This window comes from Bombus bifarius, unplaced genomic scaffold (genome assembly GCF_011952205.1).
Source record: "Bombus bifarius isolate JDL3187 unplaced genomic scaffold, Bbif_JDL3187 scf7180000007970, whole genome shotgun sequence".
NCBI lineage: Eukaryota > Metazoa > Arthropoda > Insecta > Hymenoptera > Apidae > Bombus > Bombus bifarius.
In genome coordinates, this window is record NW_022884356.1 from 4,031,362 (window position 1) to 4,046,589 (window position 15,228).

A 15,228-nucleotide genomic window follows, 5' to 3' on the forward strand; every position below is an offset into this window, starting at 1 on the left:
TATACTAACACAGGGAAAAAGAACAAAGTAAAGTTTTAAAAAAATTGTTATTATATTATAGTGTAACTTTTTTATTATCAGTATTTTACATTTAATTCGTATCAATTATTATTATTTGTTACCTCAGTTTAAATACATATAACTTGTTTCCAATCTTAAGATATATTTTATTGACATTTATATATCTCGCCTCTGCATGTTCAATCAAAAATTGATTTAATTTAATAGTCAAAAAGCGTGCTTGATCGTCTAGAATTGACAGTTCGTTGCCAAGACACCATAAAAAGCTTACATGATAAGAAGAATCCTAAATGTGGAAAATGATAATTTATTATCATTATTATCGTATTATAATTGCTTATGTTATAAAGCAATAAATATAAAACTTTCATCAAAAAGAACTTGTTGCACTTTTGTATAACATATATAATCATTGTTTAAAATACGTTACTTACTTCATAAAAAGCTGGTAAATCATATTCGGCAAGCAACTTATTAACATTTTTCACAAAATGACCAAGGACTCCTTTACAATCGATACATTCTATCCCAAGAAAAGTTCGAGTTTTTTCCTCGTTAGTATATGCCCGTACGTTTAGAAGCTCCAAATTAAACTGATCTGTCTGCTCACATAACTTCTTGGTCTCCTCTACGAAGGATTCAATCCAATGAAACTTTAAAATTAAAGTTCTTGATAGACTAATATGAAATTGCTCAGAAAATATATTACATTTAACTGGCACTTCTCCCAAAACTGAAAACATCCATGAGAGCATGTCCTCGCTGGGTTCATCTGGAATTTAAAGTAGCTATAATGATTTTATTCTTGTAATTAAAACATATATACCTTTATTAAATACTAACAGTCAATATAAATTAACGTGGCCCAGTTACCACGTTCGTGTTTAAAACTTCTTACTCTTCCCTCATGTTGTAATGGATTATCATCTACTTCTTCATGATGAGGAACACCTTTCCATGCTGTAATGCTTCTAGGCAAAGGTAATCTATAAAATAAAAGTTATTTTCTACGATTTTTTTTAGTACAAATATTTACTTTACTAGAACTTTTTTTTAACTATTTATTTCGAATTTAAATCTGCGAAGTCTAAACATAGATAATGAACACGCATGTGATACCTTCGTATAAATCGTTAAATCTGTTTATAAAAGTTAAAAAATAAATTTATCAAATATACATTTCTCAATACATGCATACTGTAAAAATGAATAGTTATTCCAATTATAAACATACCTAACAATTTATTAAAATGTATTTGAATACTTAGAAGAAATCGTAAGTATAATAATTATAAAAACCAAAGAAGACAGATACCGTTTAGAATTTTCCTCAGATTTACTGTTATCATTAATTTCATCTTCTTCAGAATCAGAAGCGTACGTACTTAACAAATCTAAACCTGACATAGTGTATAATATTTGTAATTAACTTAAATCTTTCATCCTTTGAGGTTATATTTTGAAATTATTAATAACTAATTGTTCGATTTTTTATTTTTTCAAAATACAGTCATGTTTCGGTAATATTTAATCTTTGTTGTTCGAAATACATTGAGTTTAAAGATTATAAATATAAAGAAAATAGTAATATTAAAATTTCTTTTAATGACTTTCGAATGGCATTTGTAAGGTTAACTTTTCCAATCTACTAAGCTACAAATGCGAACAGAACATAACGCAAAATAAAATAACATGTATAGTACATACTATGTTAATATATACATACGTATATACACATGATTTATTGTAAAAACTAATTAAATAACTTTTGTTGCTTTTAATTACTTTCCTTTTAATTTCCATTAAAAACTGAAGTTGATGTTATAAATTTATTTCAATTTCTACGCAAGTTAATGAGTTGTCAATTTACAAATCTATATACAAACAATATTTTACAAACTTAATATTAAACATTCTTTAAACTTTATTATATCATAATTTTTTATTCTTATATTATTTTATTACATTTACTTATTCACTAAAATCTTCTTCATCGCTAAAATATTGGTTCTTTTTATATCTTTTGCCAGATTTATGAACTGATCTACTGTCCTCCTCATATCCCTTATTCCCTAATCGGTGATTATTTTCTAATTCTTTTTGTCTTTGCTATAATGTACATATAAATAATAAATACAAATATTTATTACATTTGGATCACATTAATACATTACCTCTAACGCAATAGCAGCGCTTAATGTTTCTACTTCTTCATCCCAATTATCCTCTGCTGATTCATTGTCACTATTTTTATTAAAATCGCTTGTTTGGTGAGTATTAGCTTTATGTTTTTTTCTAATTCTAATCTTTTTTAATGGTGGATTTCTTGGTCCTAATGTATTGTTCCTACAATTGTATGATAAGTGTCCTTCTTCACCACATTCATAACATTGAGATTTATCTGGATAATCTCTGCGACGTATAAATTCAGTACTCCTTCCATTATCTACTGCTATGGAACTTTTTATTGTACGACCACCTATCTGTTAAAAAGTAATGTATGAAAAATAAGTTAGGATGAATATTATTACATAAGAAAAATTACAGTTTACCTCTGTGTTATTTAAGTTTTTCGCGCAACTAATAGCATCCTCTGGATTAAGAAACAATACAAATGCAACACCTCGACTTCTTCTTGTAATTCTGTTTTTCATTACTGTCACTCTAAAGATAAAAAAGGTTATACTTCAAATATGTATAAAATTATTTGATTTAAATTATTTGATGTACATGTAATGTAAAAAACTTTTATTCTCTAAGTATTGAAAATTTTTATATTTTATAAAAATTAAGATATATAAGAAAATTTAATCTGAAAATATGTGAGGATTAAGAATGTAGTAAACAATAATTTTTATACAATTTTTGATGAAAGGATAAAGGTAGAATACCACGATAAATGAAATATATAAAATATTTAAATAATATATTTCTACAAATATATATTTAACAAACTAATAAAGAATTAAAAAGTTAGCTACTTAAATTTCATAACTTACTTTACAATTTTGCCATAACTCTGTAAAAGTTGATGTATATCATTATTTGTTAATGAAAAAGGTAAATTTGAAATATAAACTGTTGATTTACTTGGAACTACTCCACCACTCATTTTTACATATTAAATTTCGATTATTATTTATGATGTTTGTATTTAATTTAACCTGAAATATAAGAATAGAAAAAATGATAATTATAAAGTTAAAAATGTTATAAAATGTTTGTCATGCATTGCATTTCACTTATTTTCTCTTATAGAAATTTTTATATTCAGTGACGCATTCAATAATTATAATTTTATACTAATACTTATCTTTTTGCAAGTAAAACAGCTTTTTTGTTCCATTTAAAAAACTATTTATTATATTAGCAATTAAGTCATAAATGCAATTAACAATAATATAATACGTTTCGTAAATCGAATTTAAAAATCTTTTTTTGTAGTTCAAAACGTATATAATTCGATATGACATATTTCAGTAGTATTTCAATTTTATATTAAATAACAATAACTACGTTAAAAATACTCACAAAAATCGTTATAATTACTTATACGCTATGTAATATTAATTCTTGCATACATATTGGAATAACTGTCTTGTAAACTATAAGAACATATACCATAAACTAAGCTATCAGTAGTACCAACATGTAACAGACCATACACATTCACAAGCATACATTCAAATTAAATAAAATAAGTTTCATTCTTTGTTAAATTATATATATTTAGGAGAAAATTAGGTAAAAAATTTATTTATCGACAGGTACAAAAAATTTATAAATAAAATAATTTCATTTTATTTGTTAAATTGGTGTCACACATGTATAAGTTCTAATAAAATTTCATATAAAAGTAGTATAATATACAAAAAAAACTTCAAAATGTATTACATTTTTACTCGAAACAACTTCTTATTCAATTTAAATAATTTGCATTAAAGGTATGAAATTTATCTTAATCTATACATTTGTTAGAAATAAAACGTTCAAATTCTCAAAGGAATGTAATACATAACATTGAAATTAAAAAATGTATATTTATAAAATAGTTTAAATGTTGAGTTTAATTCTTTAAGTACAAAATTTACATGTAATGCAATTACATATATCATTCCATTATATCTACAAATTAAGTTTCATAAGTCATGTTCAGGGATGGCTTTTTCTAAATATTAATTTAAAATATCTGAAATACTCTAAATAGGCATTTTATTTGTTATAATTAAATGGAATAAATTACTTTTAAATATAATAATACAATTGTCTTTTTAAATATATGTAGTTTTAACTATAAAATACTAAATTTGATATTTTGCTATGATGGGATAGCCAAGTACATACGCAGCATCCATTAATAACGAACAAATGTCACGAATTTGATTGTTACTGTTTCCATGTAACAACAATTACATAAAAAGATAAGTATAGTTTGGTCCACTTTATTCTGTGACTATTTTTTTTATTTACAAAATGTATGATACAAAATAGAGCAGACGGAACGAAATATTAAATATCAATAAATTAAAAATAAAAGTGAACGCAAAAATCAATTGATCGCTAAAGGATAGTATGTTAATTGTGTGCGGCTCTCTTACCATTCATGTAACCTATCCATCGTTCTGCTGTAGTAGTAAAAATCGGATCATTGTCAATTGAATTTAAAAGAAGAAGTTGATTAACATGAGTAGAATGATAATCCCACCTAGCTAAATTTGGAGCCGTTTTTAATGTAAAATGACGTAAATCATATGTAGTACCAGAACCTGTATCGTATAGCGTTAACATGTTTTTCAAGGATGTCATACCCTGATTAAAAAGGCGAGATGCTTCTACCGCATCCTTACCTGTTGCTATGCTTTTTAGATCATACAAACCAATTAAAGAATAAATAAATCCATTAAGTATAAATGAAGAGGGTGTCGTAGGGTATTCTTCGTACCACACGTATTTGCTTAAAAATATTGCAGCTACGCCGCCTTTGCTAGAGGATACCTTAAAAGGTTGCAAACCTCTAATAGCAGCTTGCAAATATTTTTCTTCGCCCGAATGATAATATGCTCGTGCTAATACAGAAATTGCATGTCCTTGACCCATACTAGAATACCTGTGAAAACATGCATTTAAATAAATATATCGTGATAACATATACATAAATTAAATAATTTATTAAAATAAAATACCATCCAGGTTCAAGAGTAGCCATTCCTGGGGCTACTTTTCTTCTGACAGGATTTGCCCATCCACCAGAACTAATGTTCTGGTTACTAACAAACCATCTAGCTGCATCATAGAATTGTTCCATGTGTTCACTTGTAGATAATGTTATATTATCAATCATCCCAGATCCATACAACGTCATTTTCACGATCTGTAAAATAGATCATTCTTAACATTTATTTTTTTATTATCTTATAGCAGTTGTTAAGTATATACATTACCTTTAACTTCGAGCGAGACATTTTCTTTTTATTTTTATCATTTAAGTATAAACCTTTTTGCAAATCTATTACTAGGTCTCTAGTGAATCTTCTCCATTGATGATTAATTTGACCAATTCCATAGTAAACGTGATTGTTATATATATGCAATACTATGTTACTAGTAACATAATGAAGGTAATACGTTTCTTTTCTTTCTCTAGATTGCAATGTGATCATAATGCTTCCATTATCTTTAATATTAAAATCCCATTTCAATACAAAATCAAGTACATGATCTAATTGTAAGGTAATACCAGATGTACTAGTTTCTGGTGTTGCAAATCTCATTACATGACTGTTAACATGTTTATCAAATATTCTAGATGCAATAGATCCTTGAGGTGTAATCCATTCTCTTTTAACTTTATCAGAGTCTTCTATCACTTTCCTATGAGGTTCTGGTTCTGTCAAATTTTTGCTATAATGTGATAATCCAAATTGAGCAATTTGAGTAGGATAATAATATCCTTGACTCTCCCATTGAGTAGATATTGGTACTCCGTCATTTCCACTAATACATTTAACACGTTCTCGAACTTCAACATTATAATTTTCGAAGGTCATAAACACTCCTCTGGGATCATATTTTCCTTTAGGATTAACGATTTTGGAATAACTGTGTAACCATTCAAATCTTTCTAAGCCATCATACGTGGCTAATTTTCCATAAATCTGACGTATTTTAAACATATTAGTATTTTCTTGTGATTAATCATTTACTTTAATTTTACTGCTTACCTCAAAATATTTATGAATAAATGAAAATGGTATGTAAACTTCATCTCCTTCTTTACGACATCCAATAGAATAATCACCATTTATATGACAATCTATCTCCTGATATCCAGTTTCTAAGTTTACTCGATCCTTTATACATATAAAAAAAATAATAGTAAATAATAAATATTATTATTGTATAAAATTTCTACACCAAATAATTTTATAGAAATAGTAATGTATGTTAAATTTATATATTTGACTCAAATTATGCTTACTTTATGCTGAAATTTTGATTTCCAATCAGTGTTTTTAAAAAACGATGGGCTATCACAATTATTCCATGATGTCAATAGTGAACTTAATACTGCAACTATTAGTACAAGTAATAATGTTTTAAAGTTCAACCTCATCATCATATAAAACCTGTTTTTGAATGAAAATGATTTTTTATAAATAATATCAATACATAGGAAGATTAATTTTATAAAGTATAAATAATATTGCTATGCAATGCTTACTTACAAGATGTTATTAAAATTCTTGCCTTCCTATCTGTTAAAAACAGCTTCGATTAAAGGTAAATATTTTTTCCCCCATTTTTTTTAAATTGTAGAATTCTGAAAGGAGATAAAGTCATTTCTTCAAAAACAACAAGAAACAAATGGTAACAGCCGATGACAACTTTTAAAATGCATATATGTGTTCACCTTTTTATGGATATTCCCTTTACATTTTCCATCAAGGACTTTATACGTTTAATCACCGATGGTTATCGATGTTAGCTATTGTTTCATACATTCCATTCATAATATCGTCTGCAGTAACCAAAATGTTATATCTGTTCTCGTTAATCACATTGTCTATTTTATAAAGAAAGTTGCATGCATTCTTGATTATAGTGTCAGTAGCATTGCATAAATTCCCTAGAATTCGTTTGCGAAATATTAACTATGGGTAAAGTTTCAGTGGTTTTAAGAAATCTCGATTATATTGAAGAAATTTGAAGAACAGATTGTATATTTGCATGTGTATCAATTTTTAACATTTTGCATGAATTTTGTATATTATAATATACATTGTGAAGAAATATTTTTAAATACTCTAAACTTTAATGTGATATAAATAATAAAAATCTTTCGTTTACAAATTCAATTGATTATTGATAATATTTAAAACTATTAACAGCCATTCTTCGCCATAAGTTCGTATTACCCATTCTCGTAGTTCATTCGTTATCTTCCACCTAAATTTATAAAATTAATTATATTTTTTCCATGTAAATTCTCTTTGCTTTCATCGTATGAAATCATACACAATAACACAAAAATATCTTTTTTCTGCATTATGCAGATTACACAAAATATGAGCAATCATAGTTTATAGTAGCGATTCATAATTCTATGGTTGAAGGTTTCTTTATATCCTGTTACTGTGTGATCAGTTGATACGTATAACTCCATCTGTGAGTCGTGATATACAATGGAATGTTCAATATTACTTGTGTACTAAGGAAATTTATAAGAGATGGAGCTGAGAGGAATATTGAAATATTGTTAAATAGGTATGTGCAATACATCCACGGGGTATTTTGAATTTGTATATATTCGAAATAACCATTAATATGCTCGACTTTGATCGTGAAAGGAAGATGTGCATCATTATTAAACTTCCATTTTTCAGCGTTCCGCAAAGTATGCGCTGATACTTTCGTCAGAAGCCTCTTTTACTTCTTTTCGTTTGCATAGCATTCTTCTTTTTGCAATATTTTAGTCTAATTGAATTTCGAAGCGATCGCAGCAATGTATATATGGTGATATACATGCTAAAGAATTTTTACGTTAGCATACTTCGCTTGCTACTAGTCGCTACTGTAAGTCACACAACCATATTCCGATGTCAATGGACCCCGCTGATGCACTATTATTATAATGTTAGATATGAAACTTTTGATTTTTAGAAGCCAGTCAGGTTAAGTTACTACTAAGTAATTAGTTGGGGAATAATTTCCCTTTGTAACATGGATTATATGGCATTTGAGTCACAAGTACGAAGAGATTATTCTCAAAAATGTTAAGTAATATTTGTAGCCTTTGAAATAGCATGTGTGGTGTAAATAATTTCTTTTCATATGATACTATATAATCTTGTAATTAATAGTTAACTTCTAACATTTGTGAGTAATGTAATCGAAAAGATTTGAAATTTCTCTTCATATATTTTTTTTGTTAGAAAATAAACTCATAGTGTAGTATCTTATAATTTAATTTTAAAGATTAAGATCATGATATCTTTTATTCTTCTTTTATTACAGGATTTGGTCCATGTGGGTTGTCAGCATAAGTAGATATAATAAATAATTAAACTTTATAATATCAGGTAAAGAAATGTAATATAGTTTATCAGATTAATATAAAATATTAATCTAATAATTTAATTTTCTTATAAACAGCATATTGTAGTAAAAGAAATTATTTATTTTGTACTACAGTGTATATGTATTTTCTAATACTTAATTTTTGTTACTAATTTTATTAATTTATCTTGAAGATAATATTGAACAGCTATATACTAATATTTTAATTAATTTTTCCATAAAAAATATTAGTGGAAGATTTATTAAGTAGTGATGAATCTTTCAAAAAGAATCCTTCAAAAGCTTTTTTTTAACTAATAACATACAGGTGTACAATGGAAACAGCAAATCAGGAAAAACAACTTCCTTCGCGGGGATTGAAGCAAGTGAAGGTAGATAACTGGGGGACTTTCTTCCTTCAAAGACTTCAACAGCTTTATTTTGAAGAAGAATTACTTGATCTTACAATCAAGTTTCCCACCAGTGATATCACTGTTCAGGTATTAATCTTGTACATTCCTTATTTATATTTAAAAATTGTTATTAAATATTTAAAATTAAATATTTCTTCACTATTTATTGTTATATTTAGTTCAAAGAACTTCTTCATTAATATTTCAGGCTCATCGTTTAGTCATAACAACATGCACAGATTATTTTATGCAACTTGAACGTGAACAAAAAGAAAAAGATGAAAATTTTGATGGAGTAATTATCATGCCACCAGATATGCCATATGAATGTGTGAAGTCAATTATAAGGTAAATTTTAACACAGTTTGTATAGCAAATAAAGTTATCACACTTTTAATATAATACTTTTATAGTTTTATGTACACTGGACAATTAGAGTATTGGACTTCTGAGCAACATGCTTTGTATCGTACAGCACAGAAAATGAACATGACTGTTCTAACTAAATTACTTGATGCACAATTTAATACTGCTTCTCTGCAAAATGAACAAACAGTGAAATGCAATACCCGACCCATAATAGCAGTTTCAAAGCCTTCAACATCTAGCACAAAAGCAACAACTACTTCCACTTCATCTTCAGGGTTGTCAAATCAGCCATTACCAGGTAGAAAGTAAGTATGTTTGCATATAGATTAGAGATTCAAATACTCATTCTAGTTACAAATAATTTAGTTACGTATATAAATCTTACTCTTCAATTTTACATGTACAAAAAAATTTTCTTTTTATTATGTTAGACTCCCTATATGGAAAAGGAAATTAGATACACCACAAAGTATGCCATCGCTTAATTATGAAATGCGAACATTCCACGGGATGCCGTCGACAAATAGGCCTACAGAGGTAACTCCTGGACCTTCCCGATTTGATCTCCCCGAAGCGGAAGAGTTTGCGCTCGGGGTGTTCTCGTCATTCGATGACATTACGTACAATACAAAGCCTATCGTTCAAGCGCCAGACAAATATAAAAGAGATAATTCGCCTAGTGGTAAATGTTCCCCAGACAGAGACAGTAAAAATGATACAACCGAAGATGAGGAAGATGACTGTCATACAAACGAGAAGAGTCTGAAGGAAATGAATTCCGACGATGATTGGTCCGTGACTAGATGTTTCCAAAGGGGTCAAGATATGCAGCCATCGCCATCTAAAAGAGTGCGATTTGATCTCGAAGAAAAAGAAAATATGGAAAAGGGGAAACGAACGAACTCAGAAGACTCGATCAATAATCACGCAAAGATCATTCGAGAAGTATTGAAGAAATACCCCCATTTAGTGAAAAATAACAAGAACATACGTTTGAAAATCATGCAAAAAGAAGCAAAGTCTTCAGATAGTAATTCAGCATGCAAGACAAAAGTCTCTTACGTAGTTTTGAAGTCTGATCACCTGATGTCAAGCAATAACACCGATGAAACCGAGGCAAAGAGTAACGGAAGCGTAGATGGTGGCGAGACTGGACCTTGGAAATGTAACAAGTGTGATTTAGAAGAGGAGTATACAAACTACTATATGTACAGAAGACACATGCAAGATGTACACGATGAAAAATTTGATATGCGAGTTTGCGAACACTGTGGTTATAAAGCAATCAAACGAAACATCCTGATGTATCATCTTTATACAAAACACAATGTGCCTCCTCCGAAAAGCATGAGTTTCCCAAAATGTCAAGCATGTTCTTACGTGGCACTATCGGAAGCGTTTTTGGTGAGGCATCAAATCAACCATAATCATCGACCAACGTCGCGTCAACATTCGTCATCCATCGAAGAGATTCAGTGCATGCAATGTTCACAAACGTTTAAAGACGTTACCGAATTGACGACCCATGAAATTAATACGGGCCATGGAAACTTGCCGGATGGCAAAAAGAAGGGACATCGTTGCACTCATTGTGGTAAAGTTTTTGTACAAGCTACGAATTTGCAAGTTCATATCGATTGCGTACACAAGGATCTGCGGGATTCGGATGCAGCTTCAGTCTCTATGCCAACAATTTCTTTAGAACCTTCTTCAGAAGCGGAAGCCTTGAGTCACGTGGCTAGTGGTATAGCGGCATCCTTAGGTGTTGGAGATAGCGTTTCCTCGGAACCTCAGGATGGAGCTTCGAACGTATCGGGATATATTGTACCGGAGATGCAATTAAATAATATTTCTCACGAAATGACTTACAATGCGCACGAACTGGACGGGCAACATATGATAATGTTGATTGACAATGACAACTACCAACAGCAGGAAAATGATCAACAGCAGCAGCCACAACAGCTAAACATTACCGATAACGAACAAATTGTAATGCAAGGTACGGAGGATGGGATGATCGTTTACATTCATGGAAACGAAGATGTAGAACGACAAACATACGATAATTACCACTCGGAAGAACTTACCGAAGAAACTGAGGAGATAGTGGAGGAAGTGGTTGAAGAAGTTGAGGAAAAGGTGATGGAGGAGGAAATGCAAGTTGAACAGTCGGAAATATTGGAGGAATGCAGTTCTGATCAGGTAGAAGAAGTTATACAATACGTGGAAGAACAGACAGAAATAGTGGAATATGATGAACAATGCAGCGAACAGAGTAACAGTGTAGGCGAATCGCAGGAATCGGTTATGATCATTGAAGAGGAGCATCTTGAGGGAGAACAAGAGGTGGAAAAAAATGATAAGCAAACTAAAGCGAATAGCTTTACAGAATGGGATGATGATAGTAGAGAATTAGCTGATTCATAAATAATAATATTATTATTATATTAACTTTGTCACACCTTATGTTTGATCAATATCCGTGACTAACAAAACGGCATGTTTGAATTGCATTTCATTTTGCTTCTTTCTTCATTCTCTACATAGTAAATGATTGAAGATTACTATACAGGACATTTTCTACTTTTCTGGCAAGATTGTAGATTATGCTTCACAATCCTGCCGGAAAAGTAGGAAACACCTTGTATATACAGATACAAAAGAAGCAATGTAAATGAATTATTTCATTTTTAGAGGATATGTAGAGTCATAAGCTTCAATTAATTCGTGCAAATTGATTTTAACTTCAACATTTATCCTAAAACAAATGTTTGTATATACAGCTTAAAGCTGATATATATATATATATATATATATATATATATATATATATATGTATGTATGATTGTATTCAATCGTTAGAGATTTAATTTGATCACATCTGCAAAGGAACGGAAGAAGAAAAGTGGAAAAATCGTTTATGAACTTTTCTTAATTGCAATTTTCAATTCCTTTGAACATATAGTTGCACAAACGTGTGGCAGTGGGTGAATATGAAATGCAGAAAATGAAGGAACATGAATGTCGAATTTCTGATTAATTCCTGACTGCACATGTTCAATGCAAATATTTAAAAATAAAGAGATTAAAAGTAATACGTTTCTTTAAGAAATTCTTTCTTAGACTTTATAATGTTGAATTTGATGATTATTTATGATAATTGGTATATATCTTTAGTATCTATCGTTGCGTTCGGATAAACATGATACATCAAAATAAAAGATCGTAGTCAATTAAGCATTAATGACAAAATGTTATTTTACATTTCTTTCATTATTTCAAGTCCATTAATAAAATTTTTTTGCCGGAATTGATATAATAAAAGAAATAAAATTCAATCACTTTTTCCTTACCAAATTATACATTTTATTATTTCTTTCATTACATGATTTGGAGAATTTTAAGACATATAGTTTCAAATATTTAAAATTTTATACAAACATTTGAATAAAGCAGATCGAATATAATTCATTAACTTATTTATATAAAAAGATATGCTTTGTATTGTCATATATTCTCTATTTTCCGGAAGGAATAATATGATTTTATCGAAGAGATATCAATAATTTAAAAAATTCTTGAAATCAAATCCCATTATACATCATTTGCAATTAAATACATGATGCCTGTTTCATATTAAAAAATAGAAAATAAAACATTCAAAAAATTGAATACAGAAGATAATATATTTTTAATAAAGTCGGACAGAATATCTTGTATATGTACAGCGTGAGTCACTTAACGCGTTTTATTTAGTCAATTCTCTTTCTCATAAGTAACCAGCACTTGTTTAGTTTTTGAGCATAATATTTTGAATTAGAGTAATATCATCGTAAATTCAGTAAAAGTTTCGAAGATGGTATTTAGAGTTAATACAATCCAAGCTATATATAGAAGAATATTTGAGTTAGTAAGGTTCAACGAATAATACATGTAAATGCAGATCACGATAAAGTAGATAAAATATGCTAGAAACATTTGTATTTTTAACACACGCGTTCAATTTTGCCGTAAATCAAACACATAAATTTAGTTTAGTTATTTTGCTCCGTCTAGTATATTTAACTTCAAATGTTTCTTTTTTGACTTATACATATGCATATGTATAAAATTGTTTCTATCGATCAAATGGATACAAGATTAAAATTGAAATTTTTGTACTTATAAGTAAATGGGAAATCATTTGATATGAAGAAAATTCAAATAGAGTAATGTGTCAAAGAATCATTTTATTTTTAACTTGGAAATGTGATGAATTCGATATATACGATAAATTTCTCTGTTTTAAAGAAAAATACTAATCACGGCGCGCGCGTATTAAGTGCCTCGTTTTATATATACATGCATTATGGAAAATACTGATTTACGTCAATATGTAATTTCTGAGTTCTCATTTACTACAACCTACGCACGATTAACAAATTATAACGTCGAAGAATTTTATCTGAAATATACATTAGTCAAATACTAACATAACTTCATCACTTGTTACTGGTCCAGTAACAATCTTTCGTTTCAGTATTTTCAGAGTTATAGAAATTGAAGAAAAAATTAAGATTAAAATTTTTCAAGATTCGTAGGAATTCTTGGATCAAAAGATATTTTATTTGTATATCTAATTTAGTATCATTTGCTAGATTGGAAAGGATTTATCTTGTCCATATCGTGCAATTTTGGTTAAGTGTACTTTGTATTAATTTTCATATTATTAATTGTATCATTTTTTTGTATTAATTTTTATATTATTAATGTATAATTGAAATGTATATTAATTTTTAGCAAATGTCTATTTTTTCCGCAAAATACGATATCTGCTTATTGTTAGTAAAGAAATAGTATGTTATAGATAAAGTTCGAAAACCGTTCTATATATTGTATCGACGATATTAATAATTTGAACAGCAATTAATTATATTAGGATATATCAATGAGTTCGATCTTGTCGAACGTTCAATAGTAACGAAAATTTTATATGTAAAATCGACCAAAGGTTGATTTAAATTGTTTTGGGTTTGGATCTCTGATTATTGCAAATAAGGACAGAAAGACTGGAGAAACAAGAAAACTAGATTTAGAATGCATGCAAAATAGAAGGAAATTAACTGCCATAGTTCGGTTATGGCCATTATCAAATTATTAGTAACTACTTTATACAATATTTTTAAAAATAGTTGGCAGTGTTACATAAAAATCGTTACATTAGACTCGGTACGATACGATATCATTTAGTTACGCATACACACACCTACTTAAGCTTATCTTCTTGCATTGTATAAGATTCCTTTACCACTTTCTTCATAATTTAGTTATGCGACGTATGGAAACGTACAGGGTGCTTCCTTAGACTTTTTTAATTACTTAGACAATTAATTAGAAACGAGAAATTTCTGAGATAAAAATAATATGATTCTTAGTGCGATCATTTTTTAGTGCACATTGATTTTTTAATTTATTGAAAACCGACATAATAATTTTGTCAATCCTAGAGATGCATAATATTTTGTTTTCTTCATGTATCAATTTTACATGTCTGCAAAATTGTTTAATATTTTCGTCTTAAAATATTTTTAAAAATCTCGAAAAGCGACACATCATATCGTCTGTAATTTGGAAAATGGATAAACAAATGTTCGTAAAATCGATTAAAAAATTTCACAATTCGATATTTCGTTCTGAGTATAATTTTAAGCTAAACGAACGAACGTTGGCTGTCGAATCGATTAATATAAAAAGACCGATATCTGTAGTACTTTTACGTGTGCTGCTCAAAATAATTAAGAGATAATCTCCTAAATTATACAATTAAATAAATACATAAGCTTAATTAGTCCAATTATTTCGAGCAGCGTAATTTCTTACAAGAAAT

General features: G+C 28.6%; 4 protein-coding genes across 11 annotated transcripts; 1 reads left to right on the forward strand and 3 right to left on the reverse strand.

Moving 5' to 3' along the window:
- Positions 1-31: 31 nt before the first annotated feature.
- On the reverse strand, positions 32-2,059 carry LOC117211863 (U6 snRNA phosphodiesterase). 2 transcript variants are annotated; one of them, XM_033456136.1, is made up of 4 exons: positions 1,922-2,059; positions 865-1,007; positions 456-793; positions 32-307 (listed from the first exon to the last, which is right to left on the reverse strand). In XM_033456136.1, exons 1-4 carry the CDS (start codon positions 1,933-1,935, stop codon positions 119-121), a joined length of 684 nt encoding a protein of 227 aa, XP_033312027.1. In that variant the 5' UTR covers positions 1,936-2,059; the 3' UTR covers positions 32-118. The 2 variants fall into 2 exon arrangements, with proteins under 2 accessions (XP_033312027.1, XP_033312019.1); XM_033456128.1 differs by lacking the exon at positions 1,922-2,059 and adding an exon at positions 1,337-1,684 and having other exon boundaries at positions 33-307.
- Positions 1,922-14,559, reverse strand: LOC117211886 (zinc finger CCHC-type and RNA-binding motif-containing protein 1-like). 2 transcript variants are annotated; one of them, XM_033456187.1, is made up of 5 exons: positions 14,547-14,559; positions 3,021-3,185; positions 2,574-2,685; positions 2,196-2,504; positions 1,922-2,130 (listed from the first exon to the last, which is right to left on the reverse strand). In XM_033456187.1, the coding sequence occupies exons 2-5, from the start codon at positions 3,131-3,133 to the stop codon at positions 1,993-1,995; spliced, it is 672 nt and encodes a 223-aa protein (XP_033312078.1). In that variant the 5' UTR covers positions 3,134-3,185; positions 14,547-14,559; the 3' UTR covers positions 1,922-1,992. The 2 variants fall into 2 exon arrangements, with proteins under 2 accessions (XP_033312078.1, XP_033312069.1); XM_033456178.1 differs by lacking the exon at positions 14,547-14,559 and adding an exon at positions 3,553-3,664.
- Positions 4,320-7,110, reverse strand: LOC117211829 (D-glucuronyl C5-epimerase B). Its single transcript, XM_033456077.1, has 7 exons — positions 6,933-7,110; positions 6,747-6,843; positions 6,500-6,647; positions 6,243-6,371; positions 5,463-6,176; positions 5,205-5,392; positions 4,320-5,128 (listed from the first exon to the last, which is right to left on the reverse strand). The coding sequence occupies exons 3-7, from the start codon at positions 6,638-6,640 to the stop codon at positions 4,597-4,599; spliced, it is 1,704 nt and encodes a 567-aa protein (XP_033311968.1). The 5' UTR covers positions 6,641-6,647; positions 6,747-6,843; positions 6,933-7,110; the 3' UTR covers positions 4,320-4,596.
- On the forward strand, positions 7,566-12,457 carry LOC117211772 (centrosome-associated zinc finger protein CP190). Of its 6 annotated transcripts, XM_033455998.1 has the most exons (8): positions 7,566-7,785; positions 7,905-8,094; positions 8,182-8,293; positions 8,536-8,600; positions 8,906-9,077; positions 9,199-9,338; positions 9,404-9,664; positions 9,791-11,789. In XM_033455998.1, the coding sequence occupies exons 5-8, from the start codon at positions 8,913-8,915 to the stop codon at positions 11,787-11,789; spliced, it is 2,565 nt and encodes an 854-aa protein (XP_033311889.1). In that variant the 5' UTR covers positions 7,566-7,785; positions 7,905-8,094; positions 8,182-8,293; positions 8,536-8,600; positions 8,906-8,912. The 6 variants fall into 6 exon arrangements, with proteins under 6 accessions (XP_033311889.1, XP_033311897.1, XP_033311912.1 ...); XM_033456021.1 differs by lacking the exon at positions 7,566-7,785 and having other exon boundaries at positions 7,801-8,094; positions 9,791-12,457; XM_033456001.1 differs by lacking the exon at positions 7,566-7,785 and having other exon boundaries at positions 7,801-8,094; positions 8,182-8,268.
- Positions 14,560-15,228: the final 669 nt, after the last annotated feature.

Bases quoted from the DNA above. Each gene is read 5' to 3' on its own strand.
- LOC117211863 (XM_033456128.1), bottom strand. From the start codon at position 1,428: ATGTCAGGTTTAGATTTGTTAAGTACGTACGCTTCTGATTCTGAAGAA. The intron at 1,008-1,336 runs GTATCTGTCTTC...TTTATTTTATAG, and splicing joins TCTGAGGAAAATTCTAAACG to ATTACCTTTGCCTAGAAGCA. The intron at 308-455 runs GTAAGTAACGTA...TTCCACATTTAG, and splicing joins ATTTACCAGCTTTTTATGAA to GATTCTTCTTATCATGTAAG.
- LOC117211886 (XM_033456187.1), bottom strand. From the start codon at position 3,133: ATGAGTGGTGGAGTAGTTCCAAGTAAATCAACAGTTTATATTTCAAAT. The intron at 2,686-3,020 runs GTAAGTTATGAA...TTTTATCTTTAG, and splicing joins AGTTATGGCAAAATTGTAAA to AGTGACAGTAATGAAAAACA. The intron at 2,131-2,195 runs GTAATGTATTAA...TGTACATTATAG, and splicing joins GCGCTGCTATTGCGTTAGAG to CAAAGACAAAAAGAATTAGA.
- LOC117211829 (XM_033456077.1), bottom strand. From the start codon at position 6,640: ATGATGATGAGGTTGAACTTTAAAACATTATTACTTGTACTAATAGTT. The intron at 6,372-6,499 runs GTAAGCATAATT...ATATGTATAAAG, and splicing joins AATCAAAATTTCAGCATAAA to GATCGAGTAAACTTAGAAAC. The intron at 5,129-5,204 runs GTATTTTATTTT...ATGTTTTCACAG, and splicing joins GCTACTCTTGAACCTGGATG to GTATTCTAGTATGGGTCAAG.
- LOC117211772 (XM_033455998.1), top strand. From the start codon at position 8,913: ATGGAAACAGCAAATCAGGAAAAACAACTTCCTTCGCGGGGATTGAAG. The intron at 9,078-9,198 runs GTATTAATCTTG...TTAATATTTCAG, and splicing joins CCAGTGATATCACTGTTCAG to GCTCATCGTTTAGTCATAAC. The intron at 9,339-9,403 runs GTAAATTTTAAC...ATACTTTTATAG, and splicing joins TGTGTGAAGTCAATTATAAG to TTTTATGTACACTGGACAAT.